This window comes from Cydia pomonella, chromosome 13, assembly GCF_033807575.1.
Source record: "Cydia pomonella isolate Wapato2018A chromosome 13, ilCydPomo1, whole genome shotgun sequence".
Taxonomy (NCBI): domain Eukaryota; kingdom Metazoa; phylum Arthropoda; class Insecta; order Lepidoptera; family Tortricidae; genus Cydia; species Cydia pomonella.
Genome location: NC_084715.1, coordinates 3,406,022 through 3,423,528, shown reverse-complemented (window position 1 = coordinate 3,423,528; position 17,507 = coordinate 3,406,022). Strand labels below are relative to the sequence as shown.

The window sequence follows — 17,507 nt, the reverse complement described above, 5'->3', positions numbered from 1 at the left end:
GTTATATATTACAAAAACAATAAAACGGGGTTCCTTTTTACGTTTAAAAAAGTCAAACCGACATAAAAAATAATCCTTACCATAAACTTTTAAGCACACCACCAAATTAAATAGTATTTTATGACTAATAAAAAAAGGTTTATAAAATAAACAAAAATAGCCTATAAAAAGTCCCTTGCTTTTTAACTCGAGGCCAATTCAAACTTACATTTCGACATCAAAACGATATCATTTTAATAACTTTTAACTAGTAATTTTTAATTTAAACTTGTAATCCTACTGACTAAAAAATGTTATTACAGTATAGACGATTTTTTTAATGATAAAGATTTAAATTTACTAGACATATTCAATTAGATGTGATAAACACTAATAGATGTATTAGATACATACATACATACATATAATCACGCCTATTTCCAAAAGGGGTAGGCAGAGACCACGGATTCCCACTTGCTACGATCCTGACATACCTCTTTCGCTTCCTTCACTTTCATGACATTCCTCATACACGCTCGTCGGTTTAGGGTGCTCTTGACCTGGCCTTTCTTCAGGATTTCCCCGATTTGATCAGAGAAAGTCCGCCGAGATCTACCCCTTCCAGCTCCCTCTTCTACTTCTCCCTTATACACTCTCTTTGTTAACCTTCTTTCACTCATTCTTTCCACGTGTCCAAACCATCTCAACATACCTTTCTCAATTTTTGTCACTGTACTAAATGAGAATAAATTTAAATGTATGTAATCGTCTTCTTCCTCGCGTTGTCCCGGAATTTTTGCCACGGCCCATGGGAGCCTGGGGTCCGCTTGGCAACTAATCCCGAGAATTTGACGTAGGCACTAGTTTTTACGAAAGCGACTGCCATCTGATCTTTCAACCCCGAGGGCAAACTAGGCCTTGAGATTAGTCCGGTTTCCTCACGACCTTCACCGAAAAGCGACTGGTGAATATCAAATAATCACGCAAAAGTCAGGGGGCGGGGGGCGGGTTTAGGGTCGGCAACGCGCATGTAACTCCTCTGGAGTTGCAGGCGTACATAGGTTACGGAGACTGCTTACCATCAGGCGGGCCGTATGCTTGTTTGCCACCGACGTAGTATAAAAAAAATACAGGATACAAAAAAATTACGGGCCCTGGAAGGAAAGTGCCTTAAAACATTAAGCTAGCTTAATTTACTTAAAAGAAACATTATTTTATTTAAAAAAAAACATGCAAAACTGCATTACAAGATTTGTTACACTTTGCTTGTCTAAAAATATTCTTGTGTACTACATATTCAATTTTATGTATAATTTGTACGAAAGACGAGTGTAAGGCCTTTTTTTTTCTTGGCCTTACATTTTAACATTAACATAAACTGTCTTGATTAGCGGAATAAATAAGCGAGTGTTTTTTTATTCGGTTCTATTCCCGCGATACAAGCGAAAAAAAAATGCAGTTTTGTTTATTAAAAAAATAAAAAAATGTTTCCTTTAAGTAAAATAACATAACTTACGGGTTTAAAGCACCTTTCCTCCAGTGAAGGAAAGGTACGAGTATAACACTCGTCTATCGTACGAAATATCCATAAAATCTAATATTTAGTACATAAGGATATTTTTAGACAGTCAAATTGTAATAATAGACCGCGGGCGTGGAGGCAAAGTTCACTCTAAGGCTCATTAATTTTATCCAACCTGTATAGTACAGTCAGCATCAAAAGTAGCGGATCAAATTACGTTTCATAAGTATCTACCAATCTACCATTATGTAACAGCTTAAAAAAAGTGATGTATTTAATACAGAACATCTAAGACTGTAAAAGATACTTTTGAGCACGAATTTTAGAATTTTATCTATATTTGGAAAAGTTATCCGGATTATCAGATACTTTTAGCGCGTTGTTTCATCGGCTACTTTTGATGCTGACTGTACACTCGCCATCAGATATAGCTGTCGAGGTACTCAATAATATCTGAGCACGCACTAGAGGCGTTAGAACGCCTTGGCAATAGAGGTGTGTTCAGATATTTGTGAGCACTTTGGCCGCTCCGATATATCTGATGGCGACTGTACAGAGGTATGAAATAAAAAGTACGAGCGAAATGCACGCGCAAATGATATCTTTTTGATGTCAAACTATACGTTCGAATTGGCCTCAAGGTAAAAGACAAGATTGCAGTAAACAGTGCCTTGGCGTGATTCCTTCTACCGCATTGCAGCAAGCAGAAGGTCATGGTAATCCTGGCCATGGCTTACCTACCTATAAATTAGTTTCACACTTTGAATACTTTTAACCGGAGACACGTAAATAATTAAGACTGACACTAAACTTATACTTCTTTTCTCATAGCATGTTTTGGCGTCTGTAAAGTCTTTAATTTTGTGCTAACCTGTAATATGACTACCTTTGTATCCTGTCTGTGGAAACCTGTAATTGGCTTCCCTGATACATATTTATGTCAACCTAGTTTTAGTTTATTAAGCTGTTGGTTTTCCGAATAAAATAAAATAAAATAAATAAAATAAATAAAATACATACAGGATTTAACAAAAATAATGGGGATCCGATGAATGTATGAGATAAATCCCTAGATGGCGTTACGCTTTACGCGAGGGTTAAATAACTAATAACATCCTTATTCATAAAACTTTACAAGCCTCAATTATTTAGTCAAAAAATGTGCACGCGTCTATTAGATAGATATTGATCGATTTTTTTACTAAGGAAAAATAGATGTCAAATACTTAGTATAAAGAAAAAAAAACTCGAAGTATCACATTACATACTTTCACGGCTAACGTTGGCGTTGTCACTTTAATATCCCCATTACTTCTTCTCGCACATAATCAATAAAAAAATGGGTCTAAAGACTTTGCATGAATATTGACAGACCTTATTATGAATCTGTCTTTGGATACGAATAATAATTCCACGAATACTTAAAATTAAGCTTTCTTTCCGTTTCTTTTTGCGTTGTTTACCTGCGTCTACATCTAAATTGTCTAAATTCAAAATTTCGTTGCACGAAGCGGAAATCTAGTTCATTTTACTGAAATGTTATCTTAAGAGGCAACAGGAGTGGTCATTTCTCCATACAAACGTACTCGACTGTTTCCTCCATGGTTTTTGAAGTTAGTGCAATGATTTTTTCAACACAGTTTAATTTTATTAATATCTGTGTCGGACTGTTTTGCTTTTTTTGGTATTTTTGTTTATTAAAGCGCTAATGCACTTCAAATACTCGCAAAACAGCCTAATTTACTAGGCCGCAAAAAGAAGCGTGGTATTCAAAACTGATATAATAATGATAACCTGGCGTTGTCCTTATTGCACTAGTTTTTGGAGCCGCTACCATTAGCGAAACGGATATATTCATCCAAAATATTTAAATCTCAGCTCCCGTTCTCTCTTAAAATTATTTTTTAACTGCTACTTGTAACTAGACACCTAATTAAAATAGACAACTTATTCTCTTTATAGAGTTTTTAATGATCCGCTTATAACGATAAAAACAGGAGGTTACGCCAATGGCATAACCATAATTGTAAGGGTTACTTAAATACATTAAAAAAGAAAGTTAAAATTAAAGGACCCCAAAATAATATATGGATAATATTTTATACCATGTTTAAAAACTGTTTCCTTTACCTATTTGTTTTTATAGGTACTTGTACTTCGTTATTGACAATAAAACACTTCCATTGTGGAAACTGAAATACATGAGTAGCTAAAATACAAGAATACATGAGTAACTAAAATATGTAGGAATAAACACATCATGAACGGCATTATGTAACAGTCACATATTGCTGACATTGCAAATAAAGGCATTATATAGGGTTTATGATATGTATGTAGAAAAAATAAATAACAATAAAATAATTATAATATATACTATTATTATTTTCGCTCAAATGTATTCCCGAACAAATAAATACATATTGTTCTTTTTTTGTCATTATGTTGTGTGGGTTATATTGTGCCGTTGTTCGTGATGAAACCTGCATTTATCCGCGAACCAAACGTGTATGTGAAATCGCCAACCTACATTGGGCTAGTATGGGAACTGTAGCCCTCACACGCATAAGAGGAGGCCTGTATATATACTGAATTGTTTTTATTTAAGTATTGTTTTTATTTTGTTATTATTGCATATGTTGCAATTATTAGTTGCTTTAGGTTAAATTTAAGTTACAGGACTTAAGTGTAAGTTTTAAGGCTAATCTATCTTATTTTCGATACTCTTGCTTTTTTTGCTATCAAATTTGTCAAATATCGAAGAAAAGAATAGAAGTACATACGTGGCCTATGTAAAAATTAAAAATCCGATAATATTTGTAGAATTTATAACCTCATAATGCCAGCCATACAAATGAACAATACAATATTTTCCACTGAAATTTGAACCTATTTTGAAAGAAATACAGTTGTATTTATGTTGTTACAAAATTAAACGACACAAAACAAATGCAACTGTGTTCCAATTAATGTTCCAATTATATGTTTGCATATGCCAATCTCATTGCCCATGTAAATAATGTAAATCAAATATTGTATATGTATATAGTTAGATAATAAGAAGTTATTTCTTACGCCAAAAGGCACATCATAGCTGTTATGCTTAGAATACTGAGTTACCACCTATTTATGTACCTGTGATGAACGAATAAATAATTGAATTGAATTGAATTGAAATTGAATTGAAGCTATTTGTTAAACGTTATAATAATATGATGGTGTTATGCAGAATCCAGTTGTCAGTATTTTACTCAAAATATTACTCACGCCAATCACTCCGGCCAAACACGAATAGTACAACGACTCTTTAGTCGTTGTACTATCCGTAATTGGCCGGTATTGACAATTTGTCGAGACGGCCAATCACAGACAAGTAAGACTATGACGTTGTTTCCGTTGAGAGTTTGTACCGGGCATTCGTTTCTCGGCTGTCGCAAGTGACGGTTGTGCAATTGTTTAAGTGAGGTGTAATTTTAAATAAATAGTGTTTTGTCAAGTCTGTTGTGTGTTTTCTTGAGTGTTAAACCAATACATTGGTTTACACTTGTTTTAAGTGTAAACCTTAAATTTTAACTTTGGTTTTAAGAATAAGCTTTCGACTACGTATAAATATTACTAATATTTTCTTATTTAGCTGTACATCTATTCAGGTAACATTTTAAGTTACTCGGCCCGATTCGAAGAATGATTAAGACACGTTTTATATTTTTAAAAGCTCGATAACTAAACGAAATGTCAAAATTAACGTTTATTTTATTTCGATTCCGCTGTGATCCCAATAAGATCTATCTACGATATTTCTAACGTTTAAGTGACATTGGTTGCCCGAATCGAGTTGCTTCTGTCAATTATACTACATGCAAACGATATCTAAATGAGAACTTATCTCATTTTTCGAATCGGGCCGACTCTATTGGTTATACGAGTAATCATTTGGTTGATTGAATGGATTGAATCAATCAGGTTGACAATGTTACGTACGTACTGGTATGAATTGTATCATCGATTTTGAACTAAGTAAGCAGTTTCAAGGAATTTGTTAAACGCGTTTATGATTTTTATTATTCCTTTTAAGTATGTATTTCTATTATGGTTGCAAACTATATCATTGACTACTTCAAGCTCGCATCCAAAAACCACTTATTTTAGCCAATGATATATCTCAAATAATCAAAAATCCATCAAAAGTACGAAATATTTTACGAAATTTACATCAGATAGATGTGTCACTAGCAATCAAAAATATAGTTTAAAAATACCTAATACTCCAGTTTTGACCTAATTTGATCTTATCACAACATCTTATACATTAGAAGGTTTGAGAAAAACAACATTACGTGGGTGTGGATAATACTAAAACGCGCTTTTACTATTAATATTGAATTAGATAAGATTCCTTTGAATTCATATTACAAAAGACTTTACACTAAGTATCAAATTTTCTCATAACAGGTAAAGAGAGTATAAAATCTAATCTACATACCTATATAGAAGATGGGACCTAATATTTAAAAGTACCTACATATAATAAACTAATTTTTGTTCTAAATGCAGAAAGGGAAGTTAGGATTAACGTGGCACGACCGTGGCATTTCAGTTACTCTAGTGTGGGTACGAGCGACGTCACAAGATGGAAATGCATTATGATTTTAACGAGACTACAGAATTTAACCAACTTCTTTATGAAAACTTGTTAGCAAGTTAGCTGTGCTTGAAATTAATAGCTTATCATGTTCTGGACATGATTGGAAATATATTAGTTGAACGCCGTTTAGAAGAACATTTTGAGAGCTTAAACCCTTAAAATACAAGCGGAAGTCAAGACAAGAAGTTGAAAACATAAATAAGTTTTTGGCAAAAATTTCATTTTTGTTCCAAAACTGAAGAAGAATTGGTTATTGTTTTATAGTCTCGTCTTAGGTGATAGTTACCGAACAGGCTGATGGTGCAGAATGGGCACACTGTCCGCCTGCTGCCGCCGCTGCAAGTGCGCTGCTGCCTGGCACCTGATACACAAAATCAATTAATACTTTAATATAAAATTTCCTATGTAAATAGAGGAACATGTAGCAGAAAGTGGGGAAAATTGTAGATATATTTTGGTGTTAAAAACCGATGGAAAATTTTAGGAAATTTCCAAGAGATTCACATATACATCCGTACATAATTTCGGAAAGTTTTTAGTGGCGTATCAGTAATACACTTATCTGTAGATCAGTACCCCTAGTGTAAATTTGATCGACATCATAACGTGACGAACGCGTTTGCGTTAAGTCACATTTTGTATAGGATTTTGAGTTTCCAAAACGTCCCGCTTGGCGCGCTCTTTCTAAATCCAATACAAAATGAGATTAAACGTAAACGCGTACGTCACGTTTCGAAATAGAATTTATTTACACTAGGGGTACTTACTGTACCCCTGTACCCCTAAAATGAGACTTAACGTAAACGCGTTCGTCACGTTATGATGTCGATTAAATTTACACTAGGGGTACAGTTTTAATAGTTTGACGATTAATTTGGTGTTTACTATTTGCTGTACATGTTTAAGTTACTGAATTCTTTTAGCTAGCTGTACGAGGAGTTCCTTCTGCCCCACCACGTACCAATGAGATCGAAAAAAAAAATGAACTGAGATTTTTTTTCGTGAGAATACGATTAACCTTTTGAACGCCAAGAACACTTAAAGTCGCCATTAATAGTCGTACCTACCGCGTCATGGATGACTATAAATGTTATGACGTATGCTGTAAAAGTAACCTTTACACATTCTAGTAAGGCTTACTCGCTTACTCGCCTGCGCCCGGGACCTTGGCGTGCCAGTGACGTTTTTGTTTATAACGTAAAGCATTCAAAACGTTAATCACAGAATGAGTTTGCGAATGTCACTTACGGTCGTTATAAATATTGTGACAGACTTATCGACAAAGAAATGTAAGTAAAGTTAGTATCGGGCGAAAAGAATTAAGTTAAGTAATTCAAAAGATATTAACATCAAGAGAAAGGTTTAGGTAAACTGTAAAAAATCAGGGATTTTTAAAAATATACATTTACGATTACAATTATCATTGTATTAAAATTAAAGGTCCATGAAACTACAATTATTATAAAGGTTGTCAATATTACAATGAAAGTTACATTACAGTAGACAATTATGAATGAATTACAAGGAGCAATGAACAACCTGGTTATAAACGGTAACTCAATACTAAAGGACCACTAAATGATTCTAGTTCAACCTACTTAAAGCCAGAAGCATAAAATATGCAACCTTCAAGAAACCAGCTACGCCTATCTGCCTACGTGAAGTACATAATAATCTACAACAGATTTTTAAACTAAAACTAGATATCTTTGACCTACAGGGACATGAATTATGGATTAGTAATATAAATGTTAGCTTTTATGGATATTTAAGGGATTATGGGTATTTTGTAACACACCATCGTCCTATAGCGAAGTTGGTAAATGACACTGTGAAACCTGTTAAAAAGCATGATTAAAAATACCTTATTTTTTGAAAAAATCATTAAATAATTTAAACTGAGGTATGAAAATGTATTTTTTACTGTAAGTAGATAAAAAAAGTTGTAATATTATGTCGAGCTGCTTGTTAATTATATACCTATTAGACGTTTGCTAACAATACCACAATGCTTTGAAATCAAAGCAAAATTGGAATGAAGTCGAAGGTTCGAAACCGGTTTTAAAAATACCGGTAAATACCAATTAATTTTCCTCCTTAAAATTAGATTTTGTCTTCTGAACTCTTATAAGAACGCGAGCGTTTTAAGGACTTTATTGTAACCTTAAAAAAACCGGTTTCGACGAGTAACGCAACGGCTAATCAGCTAACATAGATACCAAAATAAATAAAACACCGGTTATTTAGTTCTAAACCGGTTAATTTGACAAGAACCGCTCTCATAAAAAAACCGGTTTAAAAATAACGGTATTTCGATTGAAAACGAAATCAAAAGAATTTGCGCCAAGTACATGATAACAGTTTGGAAATTAAAGCCTTGGTTCCGAGTCCCCAGATAGTGTTTTATTTCATTATTTTAAAAGAATGTGTATACACCGTATTTTTTTTGATTTGCGTTAATTTCAAGGGTGCATTCCTGAGCTTAAATTAAGTAACTTTCTCAAAGACACCGATATTCTAATTAACTACATTTCGGAGATAATCAATCACTAATTTTTATCTTATAAGGCCCTTACGAGCGTGTACACTTGCCTTAGGGCCTGTTTACTTATTGATTAGTGTTTAGTGCGAGTTCATACATTTGCTACTAAACGTAAGTACTATCTCGGACAATCGACGTTCGAAATGACATTGATATGTCATAGTTTTCAATTGTTTGGTTGAGTTAAATGTAATGCCCGTGTTACAACAACGCTATATGCAACATATAGTTACTTTTTATTTAAAAAAAATAGTAAAAAAAAAACAAAAAAAATTTTTTTTTTTAAATTAACTATGCCATTTAGTTTCTTTAAACGTACTTACCGATACCCCGAAGTTCAAGAAATTCAATAAAAACACGGTGTATATAAAGTATTTTTTAGAAAGTATTAAATAAGACTTGATAATACCACATACTGATCAATAATTTCCACTCCTCTGTCTGCTTTTATAGGTCAGAGGTCGTAGCTATTTTTGTTCACTGTTTGAAGCTAATGTGACTGTTTATTTATCAGTACAATAAGCGATCAAAAACATCTTACAAAAAGGTCACTTCTGTGGACCATGCAATCAAAGTTAACGACTGTGGTACATAATTATATCCCTTTTCTTATTTGAGTCTCAAGTATTGAAAAAAATGTATCCCGCCTGTAAAGGTGCTGAGTAAAAATTAGTTTTAGGTTCCCTTAAATTTGTGATGTCTACAGGAAAGACGCGAACGAGTTTGCTAAAAAATGTGTTTGACCCACACAGCTATTGACAACCACTTTTGTGTAGATATCTTTGAAAATTTTCTAAGAGTAAATACCTACTCTTGCTGATTGTACCAACTATGTGAGGAAACACTACTAATATTTTAGGTACGTGAATTGTGCATTTTTAGCAAAATAACCAAAAAATCTAAGTATATAAAAAAAATTACCTATCAATCATTCAATAAAAGTCAGTTCTTGCGGTAAAAAAAAGGTTAAACAGTCTTAGGTTAATAATAAAATTATCACGAACTAAGAAAAAACACTAAACACACGAATCATTAAAAATCATTGACACGAAGAGAACTTGAACTAAGTATTTAATTAAAACCATTTCTTATTAATCTTACATATTATCACAGCATTTAAGATTAAGATTGAGTTTTAAAAAAAAGTCCTTTAAAAGTATTAAAATGCAAAACCAAGCATATATTTTAAAACGGTTCCAAAATTCAGCCAGTAACTTTAATCGTTAAGCTATTTAGAGGTTTCTTTACATTGGACATTTCATAGTGTAATCGTATCTACAGAACATTCTGGCTCCTCTACACGATCGCCCAGCGTAGGCCAGTCCAATGGACGCATTTATGCGTTAGAGGGAGCAAGTGATATTGCTATCTCATTCCACCTCATAGCTGCGTCCCTTAGACTGGCCTACGCTGGGCCATCGTGTAGAAGAGCCCTTCCAGTTATATTGAAACAAAGTGGCTCAACAATTAAAGACCGTGACCGCAGACTGGGCGCAAACGGCGGAGGCAAACACGGCCGTTCGTTTGGTCGAGCGCAATGTATGAATGGCCTTGATTTGCGCGCCGCTTGCGTCTTGTCTGCGGCCTGGGGGCCGATTTTTGAATTTCGAGCGTTCGATTTCGTCACTCGAAAATCTGTGGAAAACGGCGAATTGATATTTCTGAAATACGAGCAATAGAGACTGGGAATCTAGTGGTATTGACAACTCGTTTTCAATTCTGTTAGTAGAATTTAAATTCCTAGTAGTGGAGATGGAGCCACACGAAATCGAGCGCTCGAAATTAAAAAAAAACTGTACCACACCCTAACCTGCAAACAAACGCTCGTGCACACTCAAATCAGACGCCACTGCACTGTGGGCTGGATCGGCCGAAAAGAGGACATACGTACTTTTTTGAGAAAATCATTTTGTTTAATGCTATTCGGTGGAAAAATGTGTAAGGAATAATAAATGAAGAATATAATATATAATAAATAGCATTTAACTATCGTCAAATAATGTAAAATACATGAAAGAAAAAATCGAAGTCATATGGACCTTTGACTGGAATAAGAAAAAAACGGGCACCTATACAACAAACCTGCTTATCATTTCGTATTCTATTAAAGTGGGAAAATAAAGTCCTGAAAGGAAGAAGACGGGTTCGCTAAGTTTCGGAGGAACAAGGTCTATTATTGGGTCCCATACAAAAAAAAAACTTAATTTTTTTCTTATTTTGAAAAGAAAAAAATATATACCGCATTTATTAATTTTGTATCGGAATATCTTAAAAAATGTTTTTCTCAGAAAAGTACGAATGTCCTCTTTTCGGCCGATCCCGCCCATAGTGCGCCGCATCATTTATTTTAACTAATATATGGCGCTTGGCGCATCAAGCGTACGTTTCGTGGCCAAAGCATTAAGAAGCAAAAACTAGTGATGTACCTTTAACTGCTCCTGCTTATAGTCGGGCTGATACGGCAGAAGCATGCGTATCTTGCCCCAGCGGTTGAAGAACAGTGCAATAGCGCCGATCCACACCAGAAGGACCAGCACCACTATGCCGATTTCAACCCCTCGTATCTGTGTAATTAATGAAACGTACAATTTAGTACAGTACTCCTGATTTACCGTTACAATACAGTCAACAAAATTATTAGCTTAGCACCATGCAACTAAGCACAATGGGTGCCAACTGACTGTACATCTTACATACGTTTGAACTTACACTTTACCTAATATTAGGTAGATCATTTCATCTGAACGTACATTATTTTATATGATACAAAGTTTATTTCAAGACTTAAAATATGTTGAGTATAACTTATTTATAAATATACTAAAAACTAAACTAAAAAACTTAAAATCTAGATCTAAAAATAAATAAAAATAGACTTAAAATAAAATAAAACTATCCCCCTGCGGCATGGTGCCGTAGATGCTAGCAGCATTTCCTCGCTGTATCGCAAGACTAATTCTTTGAGCGAGGAAGCTGCCAGCTCTGCGGTCACCGGTGACCTCTCTAATCCTTTTCGAAAGTTCCTTAAAAAGGTTAAAGGCGCTCGGACCCCACGGACCAAGGGTCTCGACGCCAAATGGTACGAAATTATATTCGGTGCCGAGACCCCTATATTTAGTCTTTTTTAATTTTTCGGCCGCCTCTGCCGCCGCGCCAGCCTTAGCAGAAGTGCCGTGGAGATGAGACGGGGCTAGGGTGTCTACACAGGTGGCGTCCCACACCAGAACCCGTCCCAACTTCCACGGAATTAGTGTCATTCCATCCGGTCTCTTGCCATCATCTCTTATAATGCCGGGGGGCTCGAGTAGAGCTGGCACATTGACGCTGGCAAGAGACCGGCGGAGAATGTCGTTGAGCGCGGCGTGTCTAGAGAAGCGGCCGGCGCTCCTTTGGCAGGAGAGTCCGTGGTGTCCGAGGACGTCGACGTCAGTGCCGCAGGGGCACCTATGTGGAGCGCAAACCCGGACGCCGAGACGCAGACAGGCAGCAACGCGCAGAGTGTGCGGTTCCAGGAAGGTTCCGGTATGTACCGACGGGAAGGCGTGCAGCCAGGCGCCGGACTCCCTGGAACCTGCTGCTAGCAGTCTGGCGCGTGCTGAACCTGTGCTGCGGCTTAAGAGAGCGTCGTAAATTATTTTACATTGAATGTCGTCCCAGGTCTTTTGTGAATTTAGATTTTGGGGAAAATCCTTACCCGGGCAGGCAATGGACCAGGCGTTTTTAGACTCCGTTAAGCCAGCAATCTCATAGTTTGGAGGGCAGGCCCTTAGGATTTTGCCTACGAGAATTGCTGAGCTATGAACGGAAGATAAAAACGCCGGGATAGAAACACTAGAAATTTTGCGGATCCCTATCCCACCGTGACGAATGGGAAGGGATGCCTGGGTCCAGGACTCTTCACTAAGCTGCAAGTTCAAAATCGATTCCAAATTATTTTTGATAATGTCGTCTAAAGGTATTAACAAATTTTGAAATTTTGAGAAAGAGCAACAGCGAAGTACATACATTAATTTTGGTACAAAGAGGCAGAATTTAATAATAGATAAAGCGAAATGCGGACTAATTTCGAGAAGACGACTTTCATAATTTTGGAATTTAGAAGTTGTGTCGGAAATGAAATTTGAATAGGATTCTTCAAAAATAGGAGACCCAAGGAGGCAAAGAGAGCTTTTGTCTATTATTTTAATGTTTGGTGTAAGGAAATCAAATTTTTGCTTTACATCCAGAAGATTTAAAGAGGCGTTATGAATAAAAAGTTCACATTTGCTATAGTTTAGGTCTAAGCCAATTGTTTCAAATTTTGATTTAATGGTCGAAAGATCTGATAGCACGGATTCGAGGTCGCCTCCCAGGGTTCCGTCGTCTAAATACCAAACGTTAAATTTTGATACAAAGACAAACCGAATATTTAAAAAAAAAACTTGGAATATTAGTTAAATATTTTACAAAGCCAGAATGGAGTAATAATAAGGATAAAATCTATTTTTTTTTTTTAGTTACATCTTTGTACCAAATCCTAATAAACCTAATATTAAGCTATATGCTACCTATAAGCTAGACCATTTTTACAATAGGATAATAAAAGAAATAGCACCCGGGTTTGATTAAAATATACTTGAGCTAAGCTTTAATTTTAAGTCTCATGGTTTTCCAACTTTTTTTTTTTGTAATATATTCTATTTATTGACAATAACAATTCAAAACAATTCCAACTTTTTAATTCACATTCTGTTAATAAAATAATTAAAAATAAAATAGTAAAAAAGCCTTTTATTTCGAGTTCAGGATTACATTACATTAATTTTAAGTCAGCGTTTACATAATTTAAGTAGGTATGTCAGTTTCTTTTTAGATTGTTATTTGTTCGGTCAATTTTTAGATATTAAGTAACATATTATTTTTTATAACAAATGATTAACTATTTGTAGCGGACAAGAACCCCTCATCGGGTGAAGGCCTCCTCCAACAACATTCTGTTAAATGAAATAAAATATTTAATCTTTGGAAACATGCGTAAGAATGATCCTAACTAATGGTCGAAAAAGATTTAATTTACGTATCTATATTATTCCAGAAACAACAAGTATCATAACTAGTTATTTGTACTAATGCACATGGCATGTATATATACTTTGCCGCTCCTTTATCCTTTTTTATTCGTAAAGATTATTTTATGACAAATCGGTGCAAGTTATATTTCGTCAACTTTAATTAAATTTAAATATTTTCTCAATGGATGATGAACTTTAGAAAAATGTAAGTATTTGGTGATTATGTATCCCACTACAATAATTTATTTTTCATCATATTATACTTACCACATTCGTTACATTTGAAGGAATATATATTATAATCATCAAATAGATACTAAGTTGTTTTCTATATTAGGTACAATACTATATTTGTCCCCTTGTTACAACGCCCGGTAAGTATAGTCAAAAAAAGTACTCCGTATTTCATTAAATGTCAGAAACATTTTGAGCGTCGCACTATAAATGCCACCAGTAGCGTCAATGCCTAATAATATAATTGTAATAATAGGACTGAAACTGTAGGCGGATACAAATTACTTTTACATTTTCATTAATAATCATGTTTTTATTATAGTATTAATAAAATATTAAATGCCGATAATAACACGCAACCTAAATAAAATATCACAGGTTAAAAATAAGTATAAACAGGGCAGCTTGTGGCGAGCTGTTGGGGAGTAACGACCCCACGGACCCGAGTACTCCCGAGAGTCGGTCAGGGTCTCCGTCTCCGGCGTGTCTTCGTCGGTCGGAGTGGACTCCAAGGGGACCCGCAGGACTCTCAGCTCTGGCTTGCCTTCATTGGCCGGCCAGAGAGGAGTCGTTAGAGCTAAATGCTCCAGGGGTGGGAGTGAAAACTTGCATAAGACGCGAGTTGGCCTATCTATCAGCCACTGGGTAGAAAGCGGCGTACACCTCTCGACACCCCTGAGCCGCTCACACCGGTGTTGCTTCTGGTCGTCTTCACGACGGCATTTTCAGGGGCCTATCTAGTGGGCGGCGAGTCACCGCTTGCCTCGATAACTAGTGAAAACATTGTTATGGCAGGTGTCCGGACCTCTTTGCAATAACCCAGTCTCATTGTCCTCCCAAACTTCAATCCATAGACCGTTATACTGTTCAATTTTACTACAATAGTCCCAATGCCTGCTGTGACCGGTTCATGGGTGTCTATTGTTGGGCCTGTGCACGGGTTCCAGCAGGCGTTCTACATGACATTAAAGCTCTCCAAGGGGCCTCTACGTGTTGGATCTATATCCCCACGCAAGCTTATCAAAAGACCGGGATTTATAGGCCCATGAAATCCAAGGAGTATAAACATAATAAGGTTGAAATAAAGTTATAAGTTTTTTCTTGTAATAATACATCTGTAACTCTTATAAGATAATATTCGTCAAATTAAAATGAAGCGCTGGTAGCCTATCGACTGCGTGCGACTTTCCATCCAGAGGTCACGGTCGTAGGCGGTCGTACCTATGAGTTTTTTGGAACATATATATGCATAATTCGATATTTACTTACCAGTCGTATTTCCTTGCCTTAGGTACTGATTAAACTTCCTCTCTATGGATATAACATTAGATATACCTTTGGGAAAATAGGTGAGGGATCTGGCAGCCCACTGAAGATCTCGTTCTGCTGTGACGTCCAGACATGACATTTTAGACATACCGTGAGGAAGGTGGGTGAGGGATCGGGCGGGCCCACCGAAGACCTTGCCCTGTCAGCCAGGCCCCCATCCCGCTGCGACGACCGCTGTGGGCATGACATTAGACATACCGTGGGGAAGGTGGGTGAGGGATCGGGCGGGCCCACCGAAGACCTTGCCCTGTCAGCCAGGCCCCCATCCCGCTGCGACGACCGCTATGGGCATGACATTAGACATACCGTGGGGAAGGTGGGTGAGGGGTCCGGCGGGCCTACCGAAGACCTCGCCGTGCCAGCCAGGCCCCCGTCCTGCTGCGGTGACGTCCGCGGCGGCTCTGTGGACATAAAACATCCATTAACTGCATGATTATACTTAGTCGGGACGTGTTTAGTTGCCATCCCACCTAACACATCTAAACTGTGAAATGAACTGTCGCCTGCGGTATTTTCGGACCAATAGACCTTCAAACCTTCAAGAAAAGAGCGTACTCTCATTATTAAGGTCGGCAACGCACTTACAACACCTCTGGTGTTGCGGGTGTTCAAGGGCGACGGTAATCGCTTACCATGGCTACTCGTCTGCTCTTTTGCCTCCTAAATATATTGTAAAAAACAAGATAGGTATATCAATGTATAGAGAAAACTATAAACTGACCCATATTCACGACGATTCTGACAAGAGTTACTGACTGAGAAGATGATCAGGTATGATAAAGCATTGTCATGTGGAGTATTTGGAACGAATCGGAAGAAGTCCGCGCTTCTTCTTTTTCTTGGTCTTGTCAAAAATAAACGGTGTAGAATATATGCGGATATATTCTACAGCGTGTATTTTTGACACGACCACATAATCAAAGCGTAGTTAGCTTAGGCTTTAATTAACACATTTTCATTAGTTTTATAAAAAATGGGCTACTATAAAATAATTCAGCGAGCAATGTATCACTACTTTGTCTTAACTCAAAAAGTGATCAGGATGTATGAAATACATTGCCGCTCGAAAAGTGTTCCAAAGTTAATTATATGTATATGCTGTTGTAGTTAAGAGTATTTTTTTTTCTTTTAGAATCATTTCAAACTAATAAAACCTACATCTCGCTTAAGTTGTTAAAATACTCGCAGTATATTCAATACTTATGCATAAATAACTCTATTTCCGAAAACGTGGGGTGGGTGGGTTCCGACTCATATAAATAATTGTATGATATCTATGTTTCAGTCGCTTTTCAATGAAGGAAAATATCGTTAGTGAACAGGTATAATTGACTGGTTTTTCAGATCAGTGAACAGACAAGATCAGGTTTTATTTGAGATAGAAAAATTGTACACCGCTAGGAAAAATCTCCTACATTTTCATGAATAATGAATAATAATGAATATTTCTTTCTCTTTTTGCTATCGACATTTGGTTCACAGCTTACTATGTAAATTTAGTCGGAATATAATATAATATCAGAGGCGACCGATGCAAATTAAAATGGAGGTAAGTGGAAACAAAGTCGATAACACCGTGTTTTCTTTACTGTCAGTCTGGTAACAGTAATAACTTAATTGCTATAAAACAGAGGGCCTACCGCGAACACCGAAGTTGCCAAGAGGCGAGCATCTCTCTCTGTCACTCTAATTCCGCCTTAATTGGAGTAAAAGCGAAAGGTGCCTTTAATTTTCGAACTTTGGTGTTCGCGGTACTCAGGTGGGATATCTCTATCGAGGCACCATCATCGAGACAAGTAACTGACCAATAATATACCCTGTTGCAGCGGAATAAAGTCTTTTTTTTTATTAGACGGCACTGTTACACAAATTGGCTGTCCTACAGTACCTAAGCTCGATAAGATAACTATAGTATGTAAATATTTATAAATACTTAAATACATAAAAAACACCCATAACTCAAGAACAAATATCTGTTCTCGTCACACAAATAAATACAAATCAATAAATATTTCATAACACAATTGATGTGTTCCTTTTTTGTCGACTACAGACTTGGAGGATTTAACAACTGGAGACGTCTTGTCTGTAATTTTCTGTACAAAACAGTCTACCGATTTTTGCGGGGGAGGGGCACGTCAAATGTATGGATAGGATATTTGCACGTAACGTAAAAATAGCTATGTCAGATAAAGGTCAGTTCAT

The 17,507-nt window shown here is 36.2% G+C and overlaps 1 protein-coding gene across 2 annotated transcripts in view; it reads right to left on the bottom strand.

Moving 5' to 3' along the window:
- LOC133523998 (fibronectin type III domain-containing protein 5) overlaps nt 1-17,507 on the bottom strand; it is a 240,989-nt gene that overhangs the window by 52,121 nt on the left and 171,361 nt on the right. For both annotated transcript variants that reach the window (XM_061859757.1, XM_061859756.1), the window contains exons 5-7: nt 15,609-15,703; nt 11,115-11,252; nt 6,433-6,507 (exon numbers count right to left, since the gene is read on the bottom strand). In XM_061859757.1, coding sequence (XP_061715741.1) covers nt 6,433-6,507; nt 11,115-11,252; nt 15,609-15,703 — 308 coding nt within the window. The remainder of the gene's footprint in view (nt 1-6,432; nt 6,508-11,114; nt 11,253-15,608; nt 15,704-17,507) is intronic.